Raw genomic sequence first — 19,251 nt, forward strand, 5'->3', positions numbered from 1 at the left:
TGAAAAGTGAATGACTTTGTCACCTGATTGAATTTACTGAAACATTTTTTCAACCCAAAATTTAAAAAAAACATTTTTTCAACCCAAAAATAAAACCGCTGCAAAACAATCCTAATATGTCATACATTTAAAATATAGTAAAAAACAATCCAGTGTTAATTAGAGATTAATATCCCTCTAAAATACTAGCAGAATTGCGAAAAATTGCACAAAAATTGCATGCATGTTTTTCTAAACATGCATGAAGCATAGAGACTGGGTTATACATGCCAATTATAATATGGCTGCATGATTATTGAGTGCACTCAGAGAGAAATAGCATTTCCAGAATTACTAAAACCAAGTTTTTATTATACAGATGTTGAAAGTTAGCTGCACTCCCCAAACTCCAGTATTTATAACACAGATTTTTAGTAAACTCTTTTGAAAAATATTACCTGCTTCTGCAGCCATCTTTCACGCCTTCGTTGTTTCCTTCTTAGATTCTTCAACTTGCTCCTTTCTCTCTTATTAAGCCTCTGATTAATGCTGCCCAATGAAAAATTGGCTGAGTGCAGGAAGTCCAGAGGGGAGAGGTGCTCTTCCTGGTCTGAGGTCTCAGGCATGCTCCTGCCAGCTGAGGGCAGGTCCATCAGGAAAGTTAGATTGTTAGTATTAGTATGGTCAGAGTACACTGAAGCAGCTTCTAGACCACACTGAAATTCTCCTCCTCTTTGTGTCTGGGTCTCATGGGGGGCCACTGAAAATCTTTGCAGCAGCATACTAGGATCAAAACTGGATGGATTCTGAAAGGAACAGCTATTTTTACTAGATTGTAAAGGCAAGCCTGAAAGGTCAATAGGCTGTGTTTCATTTAGTCTGGAATAGGCAGTAGTCTTACTATGTATTTCATATAAAGTGGGTAATAAAGTCAGTTTCTCACTGACGTTCAGATCCAAACTATGTGATTTTCTATGAAAAGCTCTTGTAGTGCATCTGCCAGTCACAAGCTGGGGAACAAAAAGCTGGTATTTTGGTTCTGATGCTTTGGAGAGCAGTTTTTCATTCTTCATCTCAAAATATGTTGGTCGCACCTCCAGGCAGAGTGCTTCTGTTAATCTTCCAGGGTCATTATTATTTCGGGCCATGTTTAAAAGCCTGTGATTTCTGTTTTTAGAGCCACCACCTGTCAGCAGAGCTTCCTTGTCACAACCTGACTGAACTCTAGGATGTGACAAGTATTTCACTGATGGTCTCATTAGTCTGCCTGCTTGTGTTGGCTGATAATCAGTCCGGCTCTTGGAGAGATGTACAGCTGCAAGCTGGCCACAGGAACATTTTGGAGTGCTGACAAAATTAAAGCCCCCTAAACGGGCCCCACAGAAAGGACAATTCAGTTTTCCAACTGTCCACTGGGCCTACAGGTAATAAAGAAGAATAAAGACAGTGCTTTCATTATAAAGTAACTGAAGAGAAATTTTTTTTTCTTTAAAGCCAGCCACATGAAAGTTTTCTATGCCACAGAAAAGGCTAGCTTTCTGTTTTCTGATTAGTAGACTGAACAGCAAATAAAACAAGCCTTCCAAGAAATAAAGATAAGCAGCGCCAAAGTTCTAGAATGATAACATATTGCAAATCATGCCCATCCAAACAATATTCCTAAGAATTCTAAATGAGAGTCTCTTGAACAATAGGTTGAATATGGATACAGTGTGAACTAAAGAAAAATATGCTATGGAACCAGGAAGCAAATCAGTGGACAGAGCTTAATTTGCAAGTAAAATCTCACAGAAAAGTATCTGTTTTGATACACTTCTTGCATACCAAGCACTGTGGGAGGGAACGTTACCCAACCAACAGAATAAAGCTCTTCCTGGCTTTTTACATACAACCAAAATATATTGATTGCATACATCAGACAGTGCATTTTCTATGCTTAGATTGGAAATTAATAATGAACTGTCTTAAAATTATCTTTCCAACTGAGATAGTGAAATATCTGCAGTGTCCTAATATATTTTGTTAAGTTCAGGACACTTATAAACAGTGCACTGGCATTCTCCGAGAAAACTGTTACAGTGTGAAAAGGGATATCTATCAAATGTTATTTTTTAACAAATAATTAAGCTGCTCAGTGGAGAAATGTAATTATATATTTCCAAAGTCCTACTACTTATAATTTTCTAAGACAGGAGTTTTGAATTGTGAAAAATAACTACACATACCAGGTCAGTTCTTGCTCTTATAATATTTCATTAAGGATCCTTTAAAGTGTAGAATTTTCATTTTGATTATACCAATGAGGGTCATTAATTATCCTATTTTGTATGCTTGTGCATTTATGTATATATGATAGATATGAATAACACATACAGAATATTCCATTTATTCAACAGGACTTATTCTTGGTGCTGGGAAATACAAATGAACAAAATATAAAAGTCCCTGACTTCATGGTGCTTATATTCTAGGGTGGGAGCTAGGCAATTAACAAGTTAAATAAGCTATATGTGTATTTAGGTAAATACGTATATGTGTGTGTATAATAATATATATGTCATATATATGCTTCTGTATATTTAAAAGTAACATATATTATGTGTGTGTGTGCGTGTGTGTGTGTGTGCGTAAAATACAGATAGGTATATAAAGCGGAGAAAGGAGAAAAGAAGTGTGAAGAGAGGTAATGGGAGTGAGGAGCAGTAAGAGGTTGGCCAAGGAATGCATCTAAGAAAAATAGCTCTAAAAGGAGGACAAAAACATTCTGAAGGTTGTATATTCTTAATTTTACTCAGAAACTAAGAACTTACTTTTTGGATTAGGCAGCTTATCCATTCTGGAAGGGCTTCTACATTCATGTGCCACACATGACAAATATTTTGAGCATCAACTGAATCATCTTTATCCTGTTAAATAAAAATAAATGATATTACTAATTACCAGTTCAGAATTTATTTCACAGGTTTCATATTTAAGTAAAACTCAAAAATACAAATTCTATTTTAGCTAGAAGGCAAATATACACTGCCTTCCCTTCCTAACTCCCATAATAAAAAAACAAGCCCACAAAAAAAGATTTTTCAACAATTTCTTCAGGGAATAACGACCTGTGATTTAAGACAAAGCCCTTCCATCTCATTGAGGTCATCAAATTAAATTTACAATTTAGCAGTTAGTTACTGAATGAACACATCTAGTGTCTTTTTCTGCATGTGAGACAAAATAGTGTCTTTCATGGCAACTTTCTTCAGCCCCAAATCTCTATTCTATCTGAATTCTATTAATGACAGAATAAAGTTGCTCTATTCTCTATCAAGATGCTAGATGAATGTGCAGAAAGATGGGGGAACAGAATGATGGGATTCAGGACACACTACCCCAAAATAGGCCTCCTTGGCATACTGAAAAACAGCGGATGCAGGAAGGTCTCACTAACCTTCCCCCTGCCCTTTTCGCCTGAAGCAGGTCAATAACCTAGGAAGGATTTTCTGACCTCCCATAAAGTATGTCATAAGACTCTTACATGAGAGATGCTAAAACTGTCCTTATAAACTTTATAAATTAGCCAAGGAAGAAGAGGGGGACAAACAAAAATAAACCAAGCTTGCAGCACATTGAGCATTAATCCCCAGGTCTGCTTGCTCTCTGACCTGCTTCCTCATGGCTGTTTGCTGCCTATTGCCCCAAATCCCATAGATCCTAGATTATAGTTTCCCTTAACTGCTCTATAGGTAACAACTTGAACATTATGAAACTCAAAGTTTTCCCTTTGAGATATTCCTCTAGTTTTCCCTTTGAGATATTCCTCTAGGTCCTGCATACCAAAGAAACTATTAACACCAGCTGGTCTGAAAAACCCCATTGATGCCAGCTGCTCTGAAAGAAGGATACCACCAGAAGCTGACTCACCAAAGAATGTAGTTTCCACATCCTGATTACTTCATCCCTCATTCCCCAACCAATCAGCCACCCCAATTTTCCAGCTCCTCACTCTCCATGGTTTCCTTAAAACTCCCAGCCCAGAACTCCTCAGGAAGATGAAGGATTTGAGGGTCTCTTCCCATCTCCTCACTGGACAACTTGCAATCATGACATTCTTTCTCTGCTGCAAATCCTGCTATCTCAGTGTATTGATCTGTTACTATACAGGCATATGAAACTGTTAGTCCTATAACAGTGCCATCCCCTATACCAGGAGAAAGGTATCTTCAAAACTGCATTTGAAATTGGCCCTCTGAATAAGTTTACCAATTCATCTAATAAACAGGGCAGGAAGAGGTGTACTTCAGTGCAAGTCTGTATATGGATAAGCATATGACAGACTAATAGGTCTTTTGAAAGGTAAATCTTCAATTTTAGCAAGAGAAGAGAAACTTTAAGTCACATTCTATCTCCACTGTTCAGCAGCAAGCAAACTGCATGAAAACAAACACCCTAGAATTATTTTTCATAAACCCACAACATAATACAAATATAAACAGATGTTATCAGATTTTCCCCCTCAAAAGAGAAATTCTAGCACGTTCAATCATTGATAATCCTAGGGTTCCAAACTTTAATTATTCTAAGACATCTGTGGATGCCAATTTCTACAGAGAGTTTGAGAGAGAGTATCAACACTCCGGTAAGTCCAAGCTTCTCTTTTGACTAGCACTGAAGGAAAGAGCCTGCATCAAGATCATGAACTCTGTGAAGAGCCACCTTAGAAGAGTATTTCACAAAATGTGGTCCCTAGATCACTAGCATTAGACATAAGTTGGGTTACTTACTAAAAATTTATACTCCTGGGCCACACCTAAGAGTGTCTATAAATAAATCCCTACTTATGATCTTCATACACGCTAAAGTTACGAACCCAGAGACATCTTTTTTTTAGTGTTTGATTTTGTGTGCTTCTGTCATCTGCCTTTTCTAAGTTCTAATAGTGATTAATTTACAATAACAGTTCAGTCATGACTAGCTTTTCTCTCCAACTCATACACAAAATTTTTAAAGAAACTTGGGAAACCTATTGGAAGTGACTCAATAAAACTAAACAGTATAGCTTTATCTATTTTGCCCCAGAAACAAAATAAAGGTATGGATACAGTTTTTGAAAAAGTAGAATTAATTTTGTGAAACATCCATACTCACACACACTAGCTCTTTTCATTAGGAGCTGACAATTATGAAGATTAGCATAACTCTAATGAATTCTTTAAAACAATCTTACAGAGAATACAAACTAGAATTGACAAATGAAGTAATCTTTTCATTATCAGATCCAGAATTTTGTTCTGACTTTTCAGGATTATGTCTACATACAGAGGAAGGAAAGAAGGGTGGCAGTGACAGAGAGAGGGAGGAAATTTCTACACTGGTAAAATAATAGATTATCAATGTCAAAGTAAGTTAATGGCACTCAGCCTATCAATATTTATTTAGTGATTACTAAATACAGTGTTGACCACACAAAGCATGTAGAGACATACTTATTAATATGCCAGGGACTGTGTTGCATAAAGGTACATCTATTATTTGTATTAATGTGTTAATATTTCACTGTCCTACGTCTTATTTTACTATGTACATTTCATTATTTCATTTAATCATATAAATTGATCATTTTTTAATCACATAGCATTGATCATAACACGAAAAAACCACTACCCACTATAAATTTTGGAAATGCTTTATGAATACTCCTATGAGAATAAACACTGGAGTCACAGTTGTAGGTAGAAGAAAGTTTTACACTGTACTTATTCTTCTTATTTTCACTAAATAACAAATATTTATATTGTGCTCACTATGCACAGGCACCGTTTTAAGAGTTTTTACTGTCTTACAGATAAGAACACTGAAACAAGCGATCCCAAGCTTCCACATTGCCTCTTATGCCATATAAAATACTATAGTTTTTAGGGCAATAAACTTTCTTATATCTCTAGCCTGTGTATGCTTTAAGGCATGATACTGCTATTCTTCTCTACGCTTATAAAACTAAAACTGAAGCATATCTTATTTTTAAATTAACTAAAATAAATTTATGTAGGGAGAGGTATGTTTAGAAAAAATTCCACAGCTGATTCTCCTTTTGTACCCCTCAACCCAACCTCCTTCATTTGAGAAAAAATAATATAAAACAGCATATATTTTTTTCTTTTAAATAGCTAAAATTTAAAGTATACCTTCATCTCCTCACAACCAAAAAGAGAGGAATAGCAATTCATACAGGTAGGAAAGCATAAAAAGCTGGGTTGAATTTATAGCATTGTTTCGTTTTCTGAAAACTTTACATATGGACCAGGGTAAACACAGACACCTCAACTATAAATGAAACTGCCAACTACTTTCACCTGTATTTACCAACACAGTCTTAGAAAAAATACATTTTTATTTGTAATATTTATTTCCGATATAATTCTACAAGTAAAGAGGATGTATCAACTATTAAGTTTTAAGTCAGTTAATTTTTTAAAATCACACAAATATATAAATGATAAAACAAGTTTTGATGGACATATTTTAAGATGAGTGACGAAACTGGAGGCAACCCAATTTTAGGAATTTAAAGCCATCAAAGTATTAGCACAACAAGTTATCCCCTCAGGAAAAATTTGACTGAAAATTAGAACTGTTTTACCAGGATTGTAAAAAAATTACTAAACAGATTTTCTTTCTGTCTCAAATCTCCCACACGGAGGAAGGAGGAAGGAAAAGGAGGAGAAAGTAATAGCAATTTCATGTAATAATGTCAGAAAAATGTTGACAACATTATGTTTGTAAATGAAATAATTTGTTCAAGCAGCAGAGGGAGCCAATGTATTATTTTAATTTTTTCTTTAAGTGTTGGGAATATTCTCAGTTTCTATAACAGAAAAATATCACTTAATTTTAAAATTACAAATTTGATGCCTTATTTTTTATCATTATGTGATCTTTAATATTTTTAATTAAGTGTAACAAGTTACATGTAAAAAGTTGATAATATTATTACATAATATTTTGGAAGATGTTTAACCCTTTGCATTTCCAAAGTAAGCCATAACATTCCCTCAGCTAATTCTTTAAATGTGAGCCAACTATATTATTTGACTACCGCAGCTAACACCACAGGGAAAAGACTATGTAACAAAAATGTCATTTAAATTAACATTATTGTCTAAAGTGTCACAAATGTAAAGGAACCACAATTCTATTGGACTGCCTAGTTTGTCTATTTGTACTTTGAGAAGGTACTTTAAGGGTAAAAACTTTTTATAATCGAAAGGTCACAATGAATTGAAAAAAATGAAAGCCTCACTTAAAAAACAAACAGGCTCCCTGCCTCAATTCTTGGTACCTTTCTAATTCACTCTTCACACTATTACCAAAATAATCTTAAAATTCAAAAGTCATGTTACTTCCTCCCACTGACTTCCCAGCTCCTACGATAAAGATCAAAGTCTTTGACTTACAAGACCATACATGATTTGAACAACACCCAACTTTCTACTCTCAGATCTTGCCAAACTCCCTCTTCATCTCTGAACTCCAATCGTGGCAATCTATTTTAGTTCCGGGGATCCACCACAGGGCCTTTGAACACGCTGGTCCTGAATCTTGGAATGTTCTCCCACCTGTACTGTCCTCACTTATCCATCATATCTCTACACAGGTCACTTCCTCAGAAAAGCCTTACAGCTAGGTCCAGCATTCTATCTATATCCTACTCTTATGGCTTCCTATACTTTTCCTTTTTGCCACTTAAACAGCTAATAATTTATATCTATATGAGTAATCAATATTTAATATTTACATAACTGGTCAATATTATAAATATTAAATTATTTCACTATTAAGTTATAAATATCAAACTTTTAATATGATTATAATATAATTAGAATACATTTATAATTGTTATAATATTAATAGAAGATTAAATGATAAATCCTGAAAACTTCATAAGGACATACCATTTCTCTTCTGCTCATCTTTGAGTTTCCAGTTCCTATTACAGGACGTGTGTGGTCTTAGTCTGCTTGGGATGCCATCACAAAATACCAGAGACTGAATGACTTAAACAATAGCAACTTATTTTCTCTCAGTTCTAGAGGCTGAAGGTTTGAGATCAGGGTGCCAGCATGTTCTGGCTCTGGCAAGGGCTCTCTTTCTAGCCTGCAGGTGGCTGCTTACTCACTGTGTCCTCACAGGATCTCTTTCTCTTTTCTTCCTTTTATAGAGCCACAGTCCTATTGGATTAAGGCCCCATCTTTATGCTCTCATTTAACCTTCATTAACTCCTAAAGACCCTATCTCCAGATATAGTCACACTGCACCTTTAAAATATGCACTTGGAGGGCATACAATTCAGTCCATAGCATAGCATGTGCTAAGACTAGTATGGAACAAATATATGGTATCACTAAGAAGAGCGAACACAAAGTATTAAAAATGTAATAAGCAATAAAAACATTTATTTCAATATTACAGCCATTGAAGGAAAAATACCACCAGAATAATAAAGCCAGAGAGAAAATAAGCAAATTATCTAACCAAAAAACATGAGGGAGGAGGTATATACTCTAATAATCAATTCAACATTCATCAGTCCTATTCATGTCAGCCACTGCATTGGCAATGGTGTTATACAGATGAAATACTTCATAGCCTGGTGATGGAAGAAGTCATAACCTAATAATTAAAGTGTTTTATTGTAAGTGTTTGACCATCCCTCAGCTCCCAATTATCTGAACCCAGTAGAATTTGGTAACTGCCCCTAAAAGTCTCATAACTACAATGAATGTTGACCAACGATTTCTTTTAAAACCAATGGACACTTTTAACTCTCATTTAGGGTCTTTACATATGGATATAGAGTTTGTATGCTAACTGCACAAATCCAGGGCAAACCTTTCACAAACTAGCTCCCTCTAGAATTGTGCAGTATACAATCTACACACTGAAGGAAATGTCTGATCTTCTAGATCTCATTTAACATTTAACACGAATCATCAACACTTTTTTTTTCCTAGAGAATGTTCGTTCCTTGACTTCCATAATATTGTATCCTAATTTTCGGTTCTATTTTTTCACTCTTTTTTTTCTCCTTTGTGGAGCTTCTCTTTTTCTGTCTGTCCTATAAGTGTTCCTGTATGATAGGAACTACTTAACTCTCACTCCATTCATACACTGCATGGTAATCTCATCTACTCTCACAGCTTCACCTAAAACTTATATGCTGATGATCCACAGTTTTAGTTCAGATCTCTCTTCTGAATCCCACATCCATAGAACCGAGCAGCCTCCTAAAATATTTGAATATTCTACAGGCCACATAAACTTCACATGTCCAAAACCATAACAAAACTAACTAAAACTAAGGACGCCACTCCCTAACACAGATTGCACAAATGGAGACCATTTCTGTTATTTTATTTCTACATCTTTAGGGTCTTTGTCGCTGTTATTTTGTTTTTAGTTTTTGCCCACATTTCATCTATCTCAGGTCTGGATGCAAGGTCGAAGTCCCCCTTTCTCCTTGTGGACGTTGTAGATTGTCTGAAAACTCCATTCTAAATTCCCTTTCTCATGTCTTACAGCATGCCAGTGGCTGGATAACTAAAGCTCAAATATCCCAGTTTCCCTTACAATTCAAATTCCACACCAAGCTAACTTTGACAAACCTGATACACCCACACAACATTACAAAAGCAGAACTGATGGCTGCATTTGTAGTGTTTCTTGTGGCAAATTTGGTTTTGGAGGTACATGATTATTCTGCAGCAAACATCACAGCAATTCTAGTGTCCAGTTCCTAGCTTTGGAAGGGCTGAGACAAAGAATGTGAGAATTCCATTTCCTGGCAATGGTCAGGGCTAAAGAAGGCAATTGGTCCTGGAGTCAACAGCTATTGATGTTGTTTCCCCGGTTTCCTTATTCTCTATGTTGTTCTGAGAGCCATTTCATGTCTGCATGCGGAAGACAGGAGATACAGCCCAGGGCACCCTCAGGATGGAAAGAACCTAAGGAGAAACTCCCTACACAAAGCTGATTATAACCTCAGTATGAGGGTAAATGAGAAACCTGTTTCTCAGAGGGCACACAAGGAAACTTGCCTAACTTTGGTATTCAGTAGAAGGAGAGGAAAAAACATTTCCCCTCACAATATAGATTTTCTTAAACAGTACAACACATAAAGGACAGAACTAATACATTCATCAAATTATGAATTTCTTTTCAACAAAGACACCACAAGAATGAAATATAAGTTACATAAACTGGGAAAAAAATAGTTGCAATACAATAACCAAAAAAAGATTAGTATTTAGAACACAGAATCTCCAAGTATCAAAAACAAAACATCCTAATAGAAAAATAGGCAAGAAAAAAAGACATTTTGCAGAAAACACAATTGACCTCTGAGAATGAGATGTTAAATGTTGGTGAAGATGTGAAATTACAGCAATGCTGAACTATTGCTGGTGAGACTGTCATTTGAAAACAGCATTGCCCAGTAAAGTTGAACATGCACATACCCTATGATGCTGGAACTCCATTTCTAGTAATACTAATGCCAATGTGTGCAAAGATATGCATAAGAAAGTTCACAGTAGCACTGATTATAAGAGCAAGACAAATAGATGTAACCCAAATGACTATCAACAAAGACTTTAGAGATCTTTCGACAAGAATTTCAACAAGACTTTAGAGATCCTAAGGACCAGAGTATATTCTGGAATACTATCCAGAAGTGAAAATGAACTAAATCTACACTCGACATGGTGATACTGAGTAAAAACAGCAATTTCCAGAATAATCACAGTGTAATTTCATTTACAGAAAGTTCATAAACAAAACACTTATTATATATATGGCTTATTTTTAACTGTACAGTTACTTTAATAGGTGATAAATTTAGCAACCTTTCAGCACAGTACTGATAAAATTACTTTGGGGTTCTAATAATTTCTTTTGCAGTTTCCTTTAAAGGATCCTTTCATGTTCATTTTTAATATTTTGATAATGTATACAGATTTATAAAATATAAAATATGTTTTATAAAGGGAATTTAAAGAAAAGAAAATACCAATATGCCCACTACCAAGATTAAGAAATTTAACATTAACATTACTTTAGAAGCCCCCCTCAGAGTCACTGCTTCATATTACTCCTTCTGCTAAGACTTAACCATGATATTGAATTATCCCTTCATTTTAAAATAATTTGTCTGTATTTTATATATATTTAGTACATAATTTTTATGTATTTTTAATTACAGATGCAATTTTATATAAATGAATATATTTTTACTTTATAAGGTATTTTCAATGGTTTACATCTTTTATTATGTTTATACATTTTATTTTACATATAAATCTACAGAGACAGAAATAAGATTGGTATGTTGCCTGGGGATGGGAGCAGGACAAATAGGCCTGAGGAAACTTTATGGGGTAATGAAAATAGCTCAAAATTGCAATGTAGTGGTGGTTACACAACTAAAAATCATTAAGTTATTATCTAACAATGGGTGAATTTTATGGTCTACAAATTATACTTTAAAATCTGTAAGACACAAACATATATATGTTCACATATTATCTTTTCTGCAAAGTCTCCTGTGACCAGCCCAGGCAGAATTTTGTTTGCATTCCTCTGTTAGAGTACTCCTCAGATCAGGCTACACTGGTTGGCCTATTTTCAACAAGACTTTAGAGATCCTAAGGACCAGAGTATATTTTTTCAACTCTGTATCACTCTTCCACTATCCATCCCAATACATCCTACAGCAGTGCTAGAATTGTTCTAGGTCATTAAATATGTTTTAATGAATGAATAAGTGGGAGTTCTCCAGGTAAATAAAAGGATCAGCCACTCCAGTGAGAAGAAGTGATATCATATGATATCCTGAAGGAAGAGCAAAGGCAGCAGAGTGTGTGGAGGTTATGAGCACTGGCTCTGGAGCCTCATTGCCCAGTCCAATTGCAGCTGCACTTCTTAGTAGCAGTGTGAACTTGGGAAAATTACCTAATCTTCTCTGCCTCAGTTTCCTTATCTAGCAAATGGAGATGATAGGTTATCTTCCTCAAAGAGTTACTGTAAGGAATGAATAATATTTTTAAAGCATTTAAAACAGTTCCTAACCAGCAAGTACATAAAAAAGTACTCTACATCATTAGTCACCAAGGAAATGAAAATTAAAGCTATAATGATATACCACTATACGTCCATCAGAATGGCTAAAATTATAAAGACGGAAAATACTAAGTATTGGCAAAGATGTAACTGGAATTCTCATATGTTGCTACCGAAAGTGAACATAAACTTTGAAAAACTACTAACAATTTCTTAAGAAATTAAACTATACCTACCCCCATGACCCCAAAAATCCATTCCTATGCATATATTAAACAGAAATAATAAAACATGACCACAAAATTTATAAAAATTTTGATAGCAGTTTTATTCATAACTTAAAACTGGAACGAATGCCAATGTCCTTCAGCAGAAAAAAATTGATAAACTGTGGTATATTCATAAATGGCACATAGCTCAGGAGAAAAAAGGAACACACTACTGACACATGCAAAACATAAATCTCTAAAACACTACGCTGACACAAGTAAGTCAGGCACAAAAGAGTGCATGCTGTATTATTCCATTTGAAGGAATGTAAAGAACAAGCAAACCTAGACTATGGTGAAAGACATCAGTGAGAGGGAGACCACTGCCTGCAGAAGGGCAAGACAAAAATTCCTGGGGTGATGCAAATGCATATCTTGATCTGATTCATGGCAGGGCTGATAAAACTTATCAAGTTGTACATTTAATTTTTGTATTACATATAAGTTATATCCACCAAAATACTCTTAGCATAAAAAGTTTTGGATTTTTTCCTAATTAAAATGTTATTTCAAGTCATTAAGAAGTAATCGGTTCGAGACCAGCCTGACCAATATGGTGAAACCCCATCTCTACTAAAAAATATAAAAATTAGCCAGGCATGGTGGCAGGCACCTGTAATCCCAGCTACTTGGGAGGCTGAGGCAGGAGAATCACTTGAACCCAGGAGGTGGAGGTTGCAGTGAGCCAAGATCACGCCACTGCACTCCAGCCAAGACACTCCAGAGCAAGACTCCATCTCAAAAATAAGTATTTGGCATGTAGTAAGTATGCAATCAAAGTTATCTACTATTATCAGTTTAGACTAGCTAATTTGTTAAAGTGGAAGGGAAACCATCATGATCAAATCTAACTGAGGTAAAACAACGAAACAAACAAAAACCAAAAAGCTGAGTATGTCTCCCAAAGAAGCAGAAGAAAACAATGACAGGTGATTACAGTCACTCTGTCTGTTAAATTTAGAATTTCCTCCAAACTCCATTAATTACTTTCTAGTTCATGCCTCTTTGATACTGCTCTTAGAGAAGAAATTTTTATTTTTGTTGTTTAAAAACACTCATTTTTTAATCAGGATGACCAAACACACACTTGAATATTATTCAGGTTTTCCTATGGGTTACTTTTATATTACACATGAACTTTCTCTTCTAGGCCCATAGTGAATACAAAAAAAACCTATATAACAAGTTTCCAATTCTTACTAGGATTCTGAATTTAATTGTGCAGTGATTACTGAGGCTCACTCATAGTGGGAATAAAAACATTGACTATTATCTTCAGCTTATGCCTATAACATTGCACTTAAAACACTAAGGTCATATTAATATTTGTAATTAAAGGCAAAATTAATTTTAACTGTGGAAGGGGATGCTTTTTGAATACCACTTTAGAATGTTTTCAGTGGGTCAGGTGAAATAAGTTGAGAGACAAAGAGTCATGACAAAGAACTATAAATATTCTTAATAAGGTAGAGAAGAATAAGTGTGCATGTGTGTGGATAGGCCCACAGCACTCCTCTACCAGGAAACTGAAGACTGGAGTTACCAATACTCACCTTAATCACTTGATTCTCAAGATACTCCATAAAACAACCAGAGCTTGCTATACATTTTCTACATTTCCAACAACGAAGAATACTTGTTTCCTCTTGACTATGATTTTTAGTTATCAATTCTCTGCTTCTTTTCATCTGTGGAAACATTAGTGTATTTTTAGAATGTTAAACTGTCAGATAAACTGGACTTTCTAAATCCTTAACATGGCATTAGCTACAAGTGGACAGTAAAGCAGGGAACTATCATTTATTAAGGTACCTACCAGTTATCAGGTCTTAGGTTTGGGGCACTCTATACATTACATCTGAGATTGAAAATTCCAATTAATTATGATGATACATTATGTTAATGACTACCAGCTTATTTTCTTTGTGCACAAAGTTTTGTATCTACTGCTTTTCATTTGTCTCTCACTAAAAGTGGTAAACACAATCTGTAGAGTCAATTCAATAAGTTACTGCAGTAGTTTTTTTGTTTGTTTGTTTTTAGACAGGGTCTCACTCTTGTCACCCAGGCTGGGGTACCGTGGCACAATCATAGCTCACTATAGCCTCGAACTCCTGGGCTCAAGCAATCCTCTTGCCTCAGTCTCCTGAGTACCAGGGTAACTATAGGAGTGCACCACCACACTTGGCTAATATTTTTTATTTTTTATTTTTTACTTTCTGTAGAGACAGGGTCTTGCTTGGTAGCACAGGCTAGTATCAAATTCCTGGCTTTCCAAGCAATCCCCCTGCCTCAGTCTCCTAAAGTCCTGAGATTACAGGCGTGAACCACTGCATCTGGCCTACAGTGGTTTTAAAGAGTCATGACAAAGAACTAAATATTCTTATAAGTAGCATGTTTTGAATAGTCGTACCATTAAATTTTAAAAATAGGATTTACTGAGTTGTTAATTCTGTGAAAATTGGAAGTGCCTACCTTAAATTGCTAGCAAAATTCCTTTATCCTGAAAGCAACAAAGTCTCCACTATATTGTACTTATTGGAACAGTTAACTATATACTACATCTTGTATATAATCAAGCAAGACTCAGAGAACAGCCCCACCAAATTTGTAATCTATTTTTGCACCTGAGATTTTATGTCAATACTTTGATTTAAGCCAATTTGGGATAATAGTTTCACACTAATATATAACAATTCCAAAATAGGTACAGGGTGTTAAATAACTTGTCTGGTAATTATCCATTACAAAGAAAGGCAACATTAATTTATCAGGCTACCCACATGGGCCTGCCTAGTTCCCTGGCCACATTTCCTCATTTGTTCATTCAGTTCTCATTCGTCCAACACTTATTGAAGCTACCTATGTGCCAGACAATGAGTCAAACTCTGGGAACATGAAAATGAATAAAACTTACTTTCTGTCTCAGAGGTGCTCACTATGCTACAGATCAACAGTTTTTCAACTGTAGCACATAGAATCACTTGGGAAGCTTTAAAAGAACAGTGATGCCTAGGACCCACTCCTAGAAATTTTTACTGATTCTGAGATGGGGATGGAGGTAGAAATGGACATTTAAAAAAAATTACCCGAGGGAATCTACAGTATGGTCAGGGTGAACACGGAGACATGCATACTATTAACAGTTAAGTAAAATGCAACTATAAGAGAGGGAACATGGACAGACAGTAATCAACTTTAAAGGTAGGACTTAAAGAACTCTGGCTCAGAGGGCACAGCAAGCCCCTCTAGTTCAGACCTTCAAGTAGACAGGCTGCAGTTCTGTCTCTACTGACCCATCTTCAGAATGCATCTTAGCCCAATTGACCACTCCATTTTAACTATGACCTCAATGACCACCAAAAATCATTTAATTTGGCCGGGCGTGGTGGCTCACGCCCGTAATCCCAGCACTCTGGGAGGCCAAGGTGGGTGGATCATCTGAGGTCAGGAGCTCGAAACCAGCCTGGCCAACATGGTGAAACTCTGTCTCTACTAAAAATACAAAAATTTAGCCGTGTGTGGTGGCACATGCCTGTAGTCCCAGCTACTTGGGAGGCTGAGGCAGGAGAATTGCTTGAACTCGGGAGACAGAGGTGGCAGTGGGCCGAGATCGTGCCACTGCACTCCAGCCTGGGCAACAAGAGCGAAACTCCGTCTCAAAAAAAAAAAAAATTGTTTAATTTGCAAATGTTCTGCCCTCCCCTTTCTTCATTGTTGAAGCATGAACACACTTAACTTCTTTAGTATTCTTCTTTCCTCTCTTACCCTTCTTAGCCTCTTTTATCTTCATCTCCCTTTTAACCAGTGGTCCTCAGCCAGGATAGGGACTGCAGGGAGGATTCATACCAGAATCAAGTATGGAGAAACTCCACATCTGCCTGTGCCCTCCAACCCTGAAATACCTGCCCTCTTCTCCCTGAAATTTTTCCATGCCTTCTTGGGGTACAACTATGTAGTAGGAAAAAAACCCTGTAGGAGATTGTTGTAAGTCTTCATTTAAACACTGAAAACTGTACTCACTCTGTGTGACAATGCTTTCGTATCAATGATTTTTACATCTATAGATCTAGTTTTGGTCTTGTTCCAAAGCTCTAAACCAGTATTTTCAATTTCCAAATGCCAATGCACATCTCTCTATGAATCTCCTTCAGGGCCTTTGTACTGGCTGTTCACTCTTCATAGATCTGAGCTATTCTATATAGTAGCTACTAGCCAGACATGTTTATTGAGTGTTTGAAATGTGAGTTATCTAAATTGAGATGTCTAGATTTTGAAGTCTTCGTAGAAAAAAAGAATGTAAAATATCTCAATATTTTTAAGTACATGTTGAAATAATACTTTTAATATACTGAGTTAAGGAAAATGTATTATAAAATTAATTTAACATGTTTCTTTGAACTTGTTTATGTGGCTTTATAGGTAAGGCTTGTGTTGTATTTCTACTGGATAACCTTTTTCTAGACCTCCTCACCTCTCCTGGGTCTCTGCATGGTTGGCTCCTTTCTCATCATTTAGATCTTGGTTCAACGTCACCTCCTCAAATATATAGTATAAGGAACACCTTGAATTTACTTAAATGCAAGTCAGTGGGCCACAATCTAAGAGATTCTAATTCAATGTTTCTAGGATGTAATCTTTGTATAAAGTTCAAATTTATCACTTACAATACTGCCAAATATCCATGTCTGAATATACAGTTTGCCAATCATTCAAGTAAAAAATAATGTGCCACTAAAAGGTACTGACTTCAACTCTCAACTAAAACAACTGAACATGGGTTTTTCCTCAAGACCATCATCAGCCATCAGTAGACTGCACAAGTGCTCTATGGGTTCTTCTCATTTTTTCCCACAAAGAATATTTTTAAAAAGATGTACTTAAAAGTAAAGATTTAATACAATATTATTTACTGCTTCGATAAACAGGTTTTTTGCATCTATATGGTGGTAAAGAATAAAAGGACTCCTAGTATAGATTGTCACCATTGCCTTGATTTTGCTAAGGGACCCGCAGTTTTACCCACTATTGCTTTTGTATTATTTGTGCAAATGTCAATACAGTGAAAAAGGCAAACAACATCTTAATATTACCAAGAAAACAGTTTTGACCGCATTCTTTGAAAAGGTCTCACAGACACCAGCGGCATGAAGCACATTTTGAGAAATGCTACTTTATGCAAAACAGCTATCTCAAAAGTGTTGTTTTTGAAAATCTTACTTCTCAATAACATTCTTTAAAATACTTAGGAACGAAAGATGAGTCCCTATGGAGAAACATATTTATAACAGATTAGGTTGAAATTTTTTATAATACCAAGCACTGGAATTATAACCTCCATAACGAAGTTGCATTTCTTTGTCTATCCTTTGCTATTTGCTACACTTAATGGTGAAATATCAGCATTTGACACAGTAATAATTCTACATTCGTGGGTCTCTAGTCTTTGCTGACCTTTTTATTTGTTATTCATAAATTTAAACGAGATGAGGTGGACAAAATTATAAATTAAAATTAACCTAAAGTTAGAAAATACGAATAAAACAATTTTTAAAATTGAAACAGAACTCAGATATCTTCTCCAAAGCAAGTTGGAGGGGGGATATAAGCATAAATGCTGTAACTGCCAAATTTTACCAATCTTTTAAGAAATAATCTTTATAACCTATAAACTGTAGTCCAGAAAAAAGAAAAGAAAAAACAGCTCCTCAAAATAATTCTATAAGAGTAATATAACTTTGATATATTAACTAGACAAGGAAATATAAAACTAGACAAGGAGAATATGAGAAAAATATGAACCAAACTATTTATAAACATAGATGCTAAAATTCTAAATAAAATATTAGCCAACAGAATCCATCAATGAATTAAAATAATAATACATTTTGACCAAGTAAGATTACTTTCAGGAATTCAAGAATGGTCAAAATTGGGTGAAAAACTATTCAATATACTGAAATAAAAGATTAAAAGAAAAAACATGCTCATCTTAAAAGCTGCAAAAAATATAACTCTCAGTGAAATTCAACATTTAGTCAGAAATGAAAAACAAAACCAAAAAACACCACCCTAGCAATGGAAGGAAACTTCCTTAACCTGAGAGAAAGGGAGTTTATCGAAAACATTAGCAATTATATAATACTTGATGGTGAAACTTTAAAATCATTCCATTAAAATCAGGGAGAACACAATGATGCTATTTGCCCTATTATTCAAATTTGTAGCAGGACTCCTAGCTAATGCTAGTAAATAAGAGTTATAGCATCCGAAAGCGTTAATGGTGGGAAAAAAAAAAACAACTAAGTGCCTGTTAATACATGACATCATTTTTGGTTTTTAGGTTACAGGTGTTTCCATCTTGTTAGAAATACAACAGGCCCTTGAATAACATTGTTTTATTCAATATCAGTTATAAAATTGATAAGGAAAAGAAAGTCAATTTCCATTGTAACACTGATGAGAAAAATAATCAATTCCTGACCACAGTCACTGTGTGGAGTTTGCAAGCTCTCCCCCTATCTGTGCGGGTTTTCTGTGGGCACTGCAGTTTCCTCCCACGTCCCAAAGATATACATGTTAGATTAATTGGCATGTCTTAATGGTGCCAATCTGAGATGGTGGGAGTGTACCCTGTGATGGAATGGTGCCCTGTCCAGGGCTGGTTCCCACCTTGCACCCTGAGCTGACAGATTAGGTTTCTGCCACCTACAACCCTAAACTAGAATAACTGGGTGAATATTGATCTTATTTTCTTACATGTCTTGATTTCTTAAATGTCTGTATAGCTCACATTTACTTTAATGTTTAATATTAGAAGTGTTTTGGTCTTTACTTAAAAGTTTGATGTTTTTGTGTCCAGAAATATGCCATAGGCAATTAACTCTTATTTATATCAATTAGC

At 35.4% G+C, this 19,251-nt stretch overlaps 1 protein-coding gene across 6 annotated transcripts in view; it reads right to left on the bottom strand.

Moving 5' to 3' along the window:
• Nucleotides 1–19,251, bottom strand: part of RNF180 (ring finger protein 180) — a 213,742-nt gene that overhangs the window by 164,607 nt on the left and 29,884 nt on the right. For 3 of the 6 annotated variants that reach the window (XM_527201.9, XM_054684342.2, XM_054684343.2), the window contains exons 2-4: nucleotides 13,901–14,035; nucleotides 2,790–2,885; nucleotides 438–1,397 (exon numbers count right to left, since the gene is read on the bottom strand). In XM_527201.9, the coding sequence (XP_527201.7) occupies nucleotides 438–1,397; nucleotides 2,790–2,885; nucleotides 13,901–14,035 (1,191 nt within the window). Of the gene's footprint in view, nucleotides 1–437; nucleotides 1,398–2,789; nucleotides 2,886–3,888; nucleotides 3,969–13,900; nucleotides 14,036–19,251 lie in introns of those variants that run through there. The other 3 variants (XM_063811210.1, XM_063811209.1, XM_063811211.1) reach the window with 2 other exon arrangements.

This window comes from Pan troglodytes, chromosome 4 (assembly GCF_028858775.2).
Source record: "Pan troglodytes isolate AG18354 chromosome 4, NHGRI_mPanTro3-v2.0_pri, whole genome shotgun sequence".
Classification (NCBI taxonomy): domain Eukaryota; kingdom Metazoa; phylum Chordata; class Mammalia; order Primates; family Hominidae; genus Pan; species Pan troglodytes.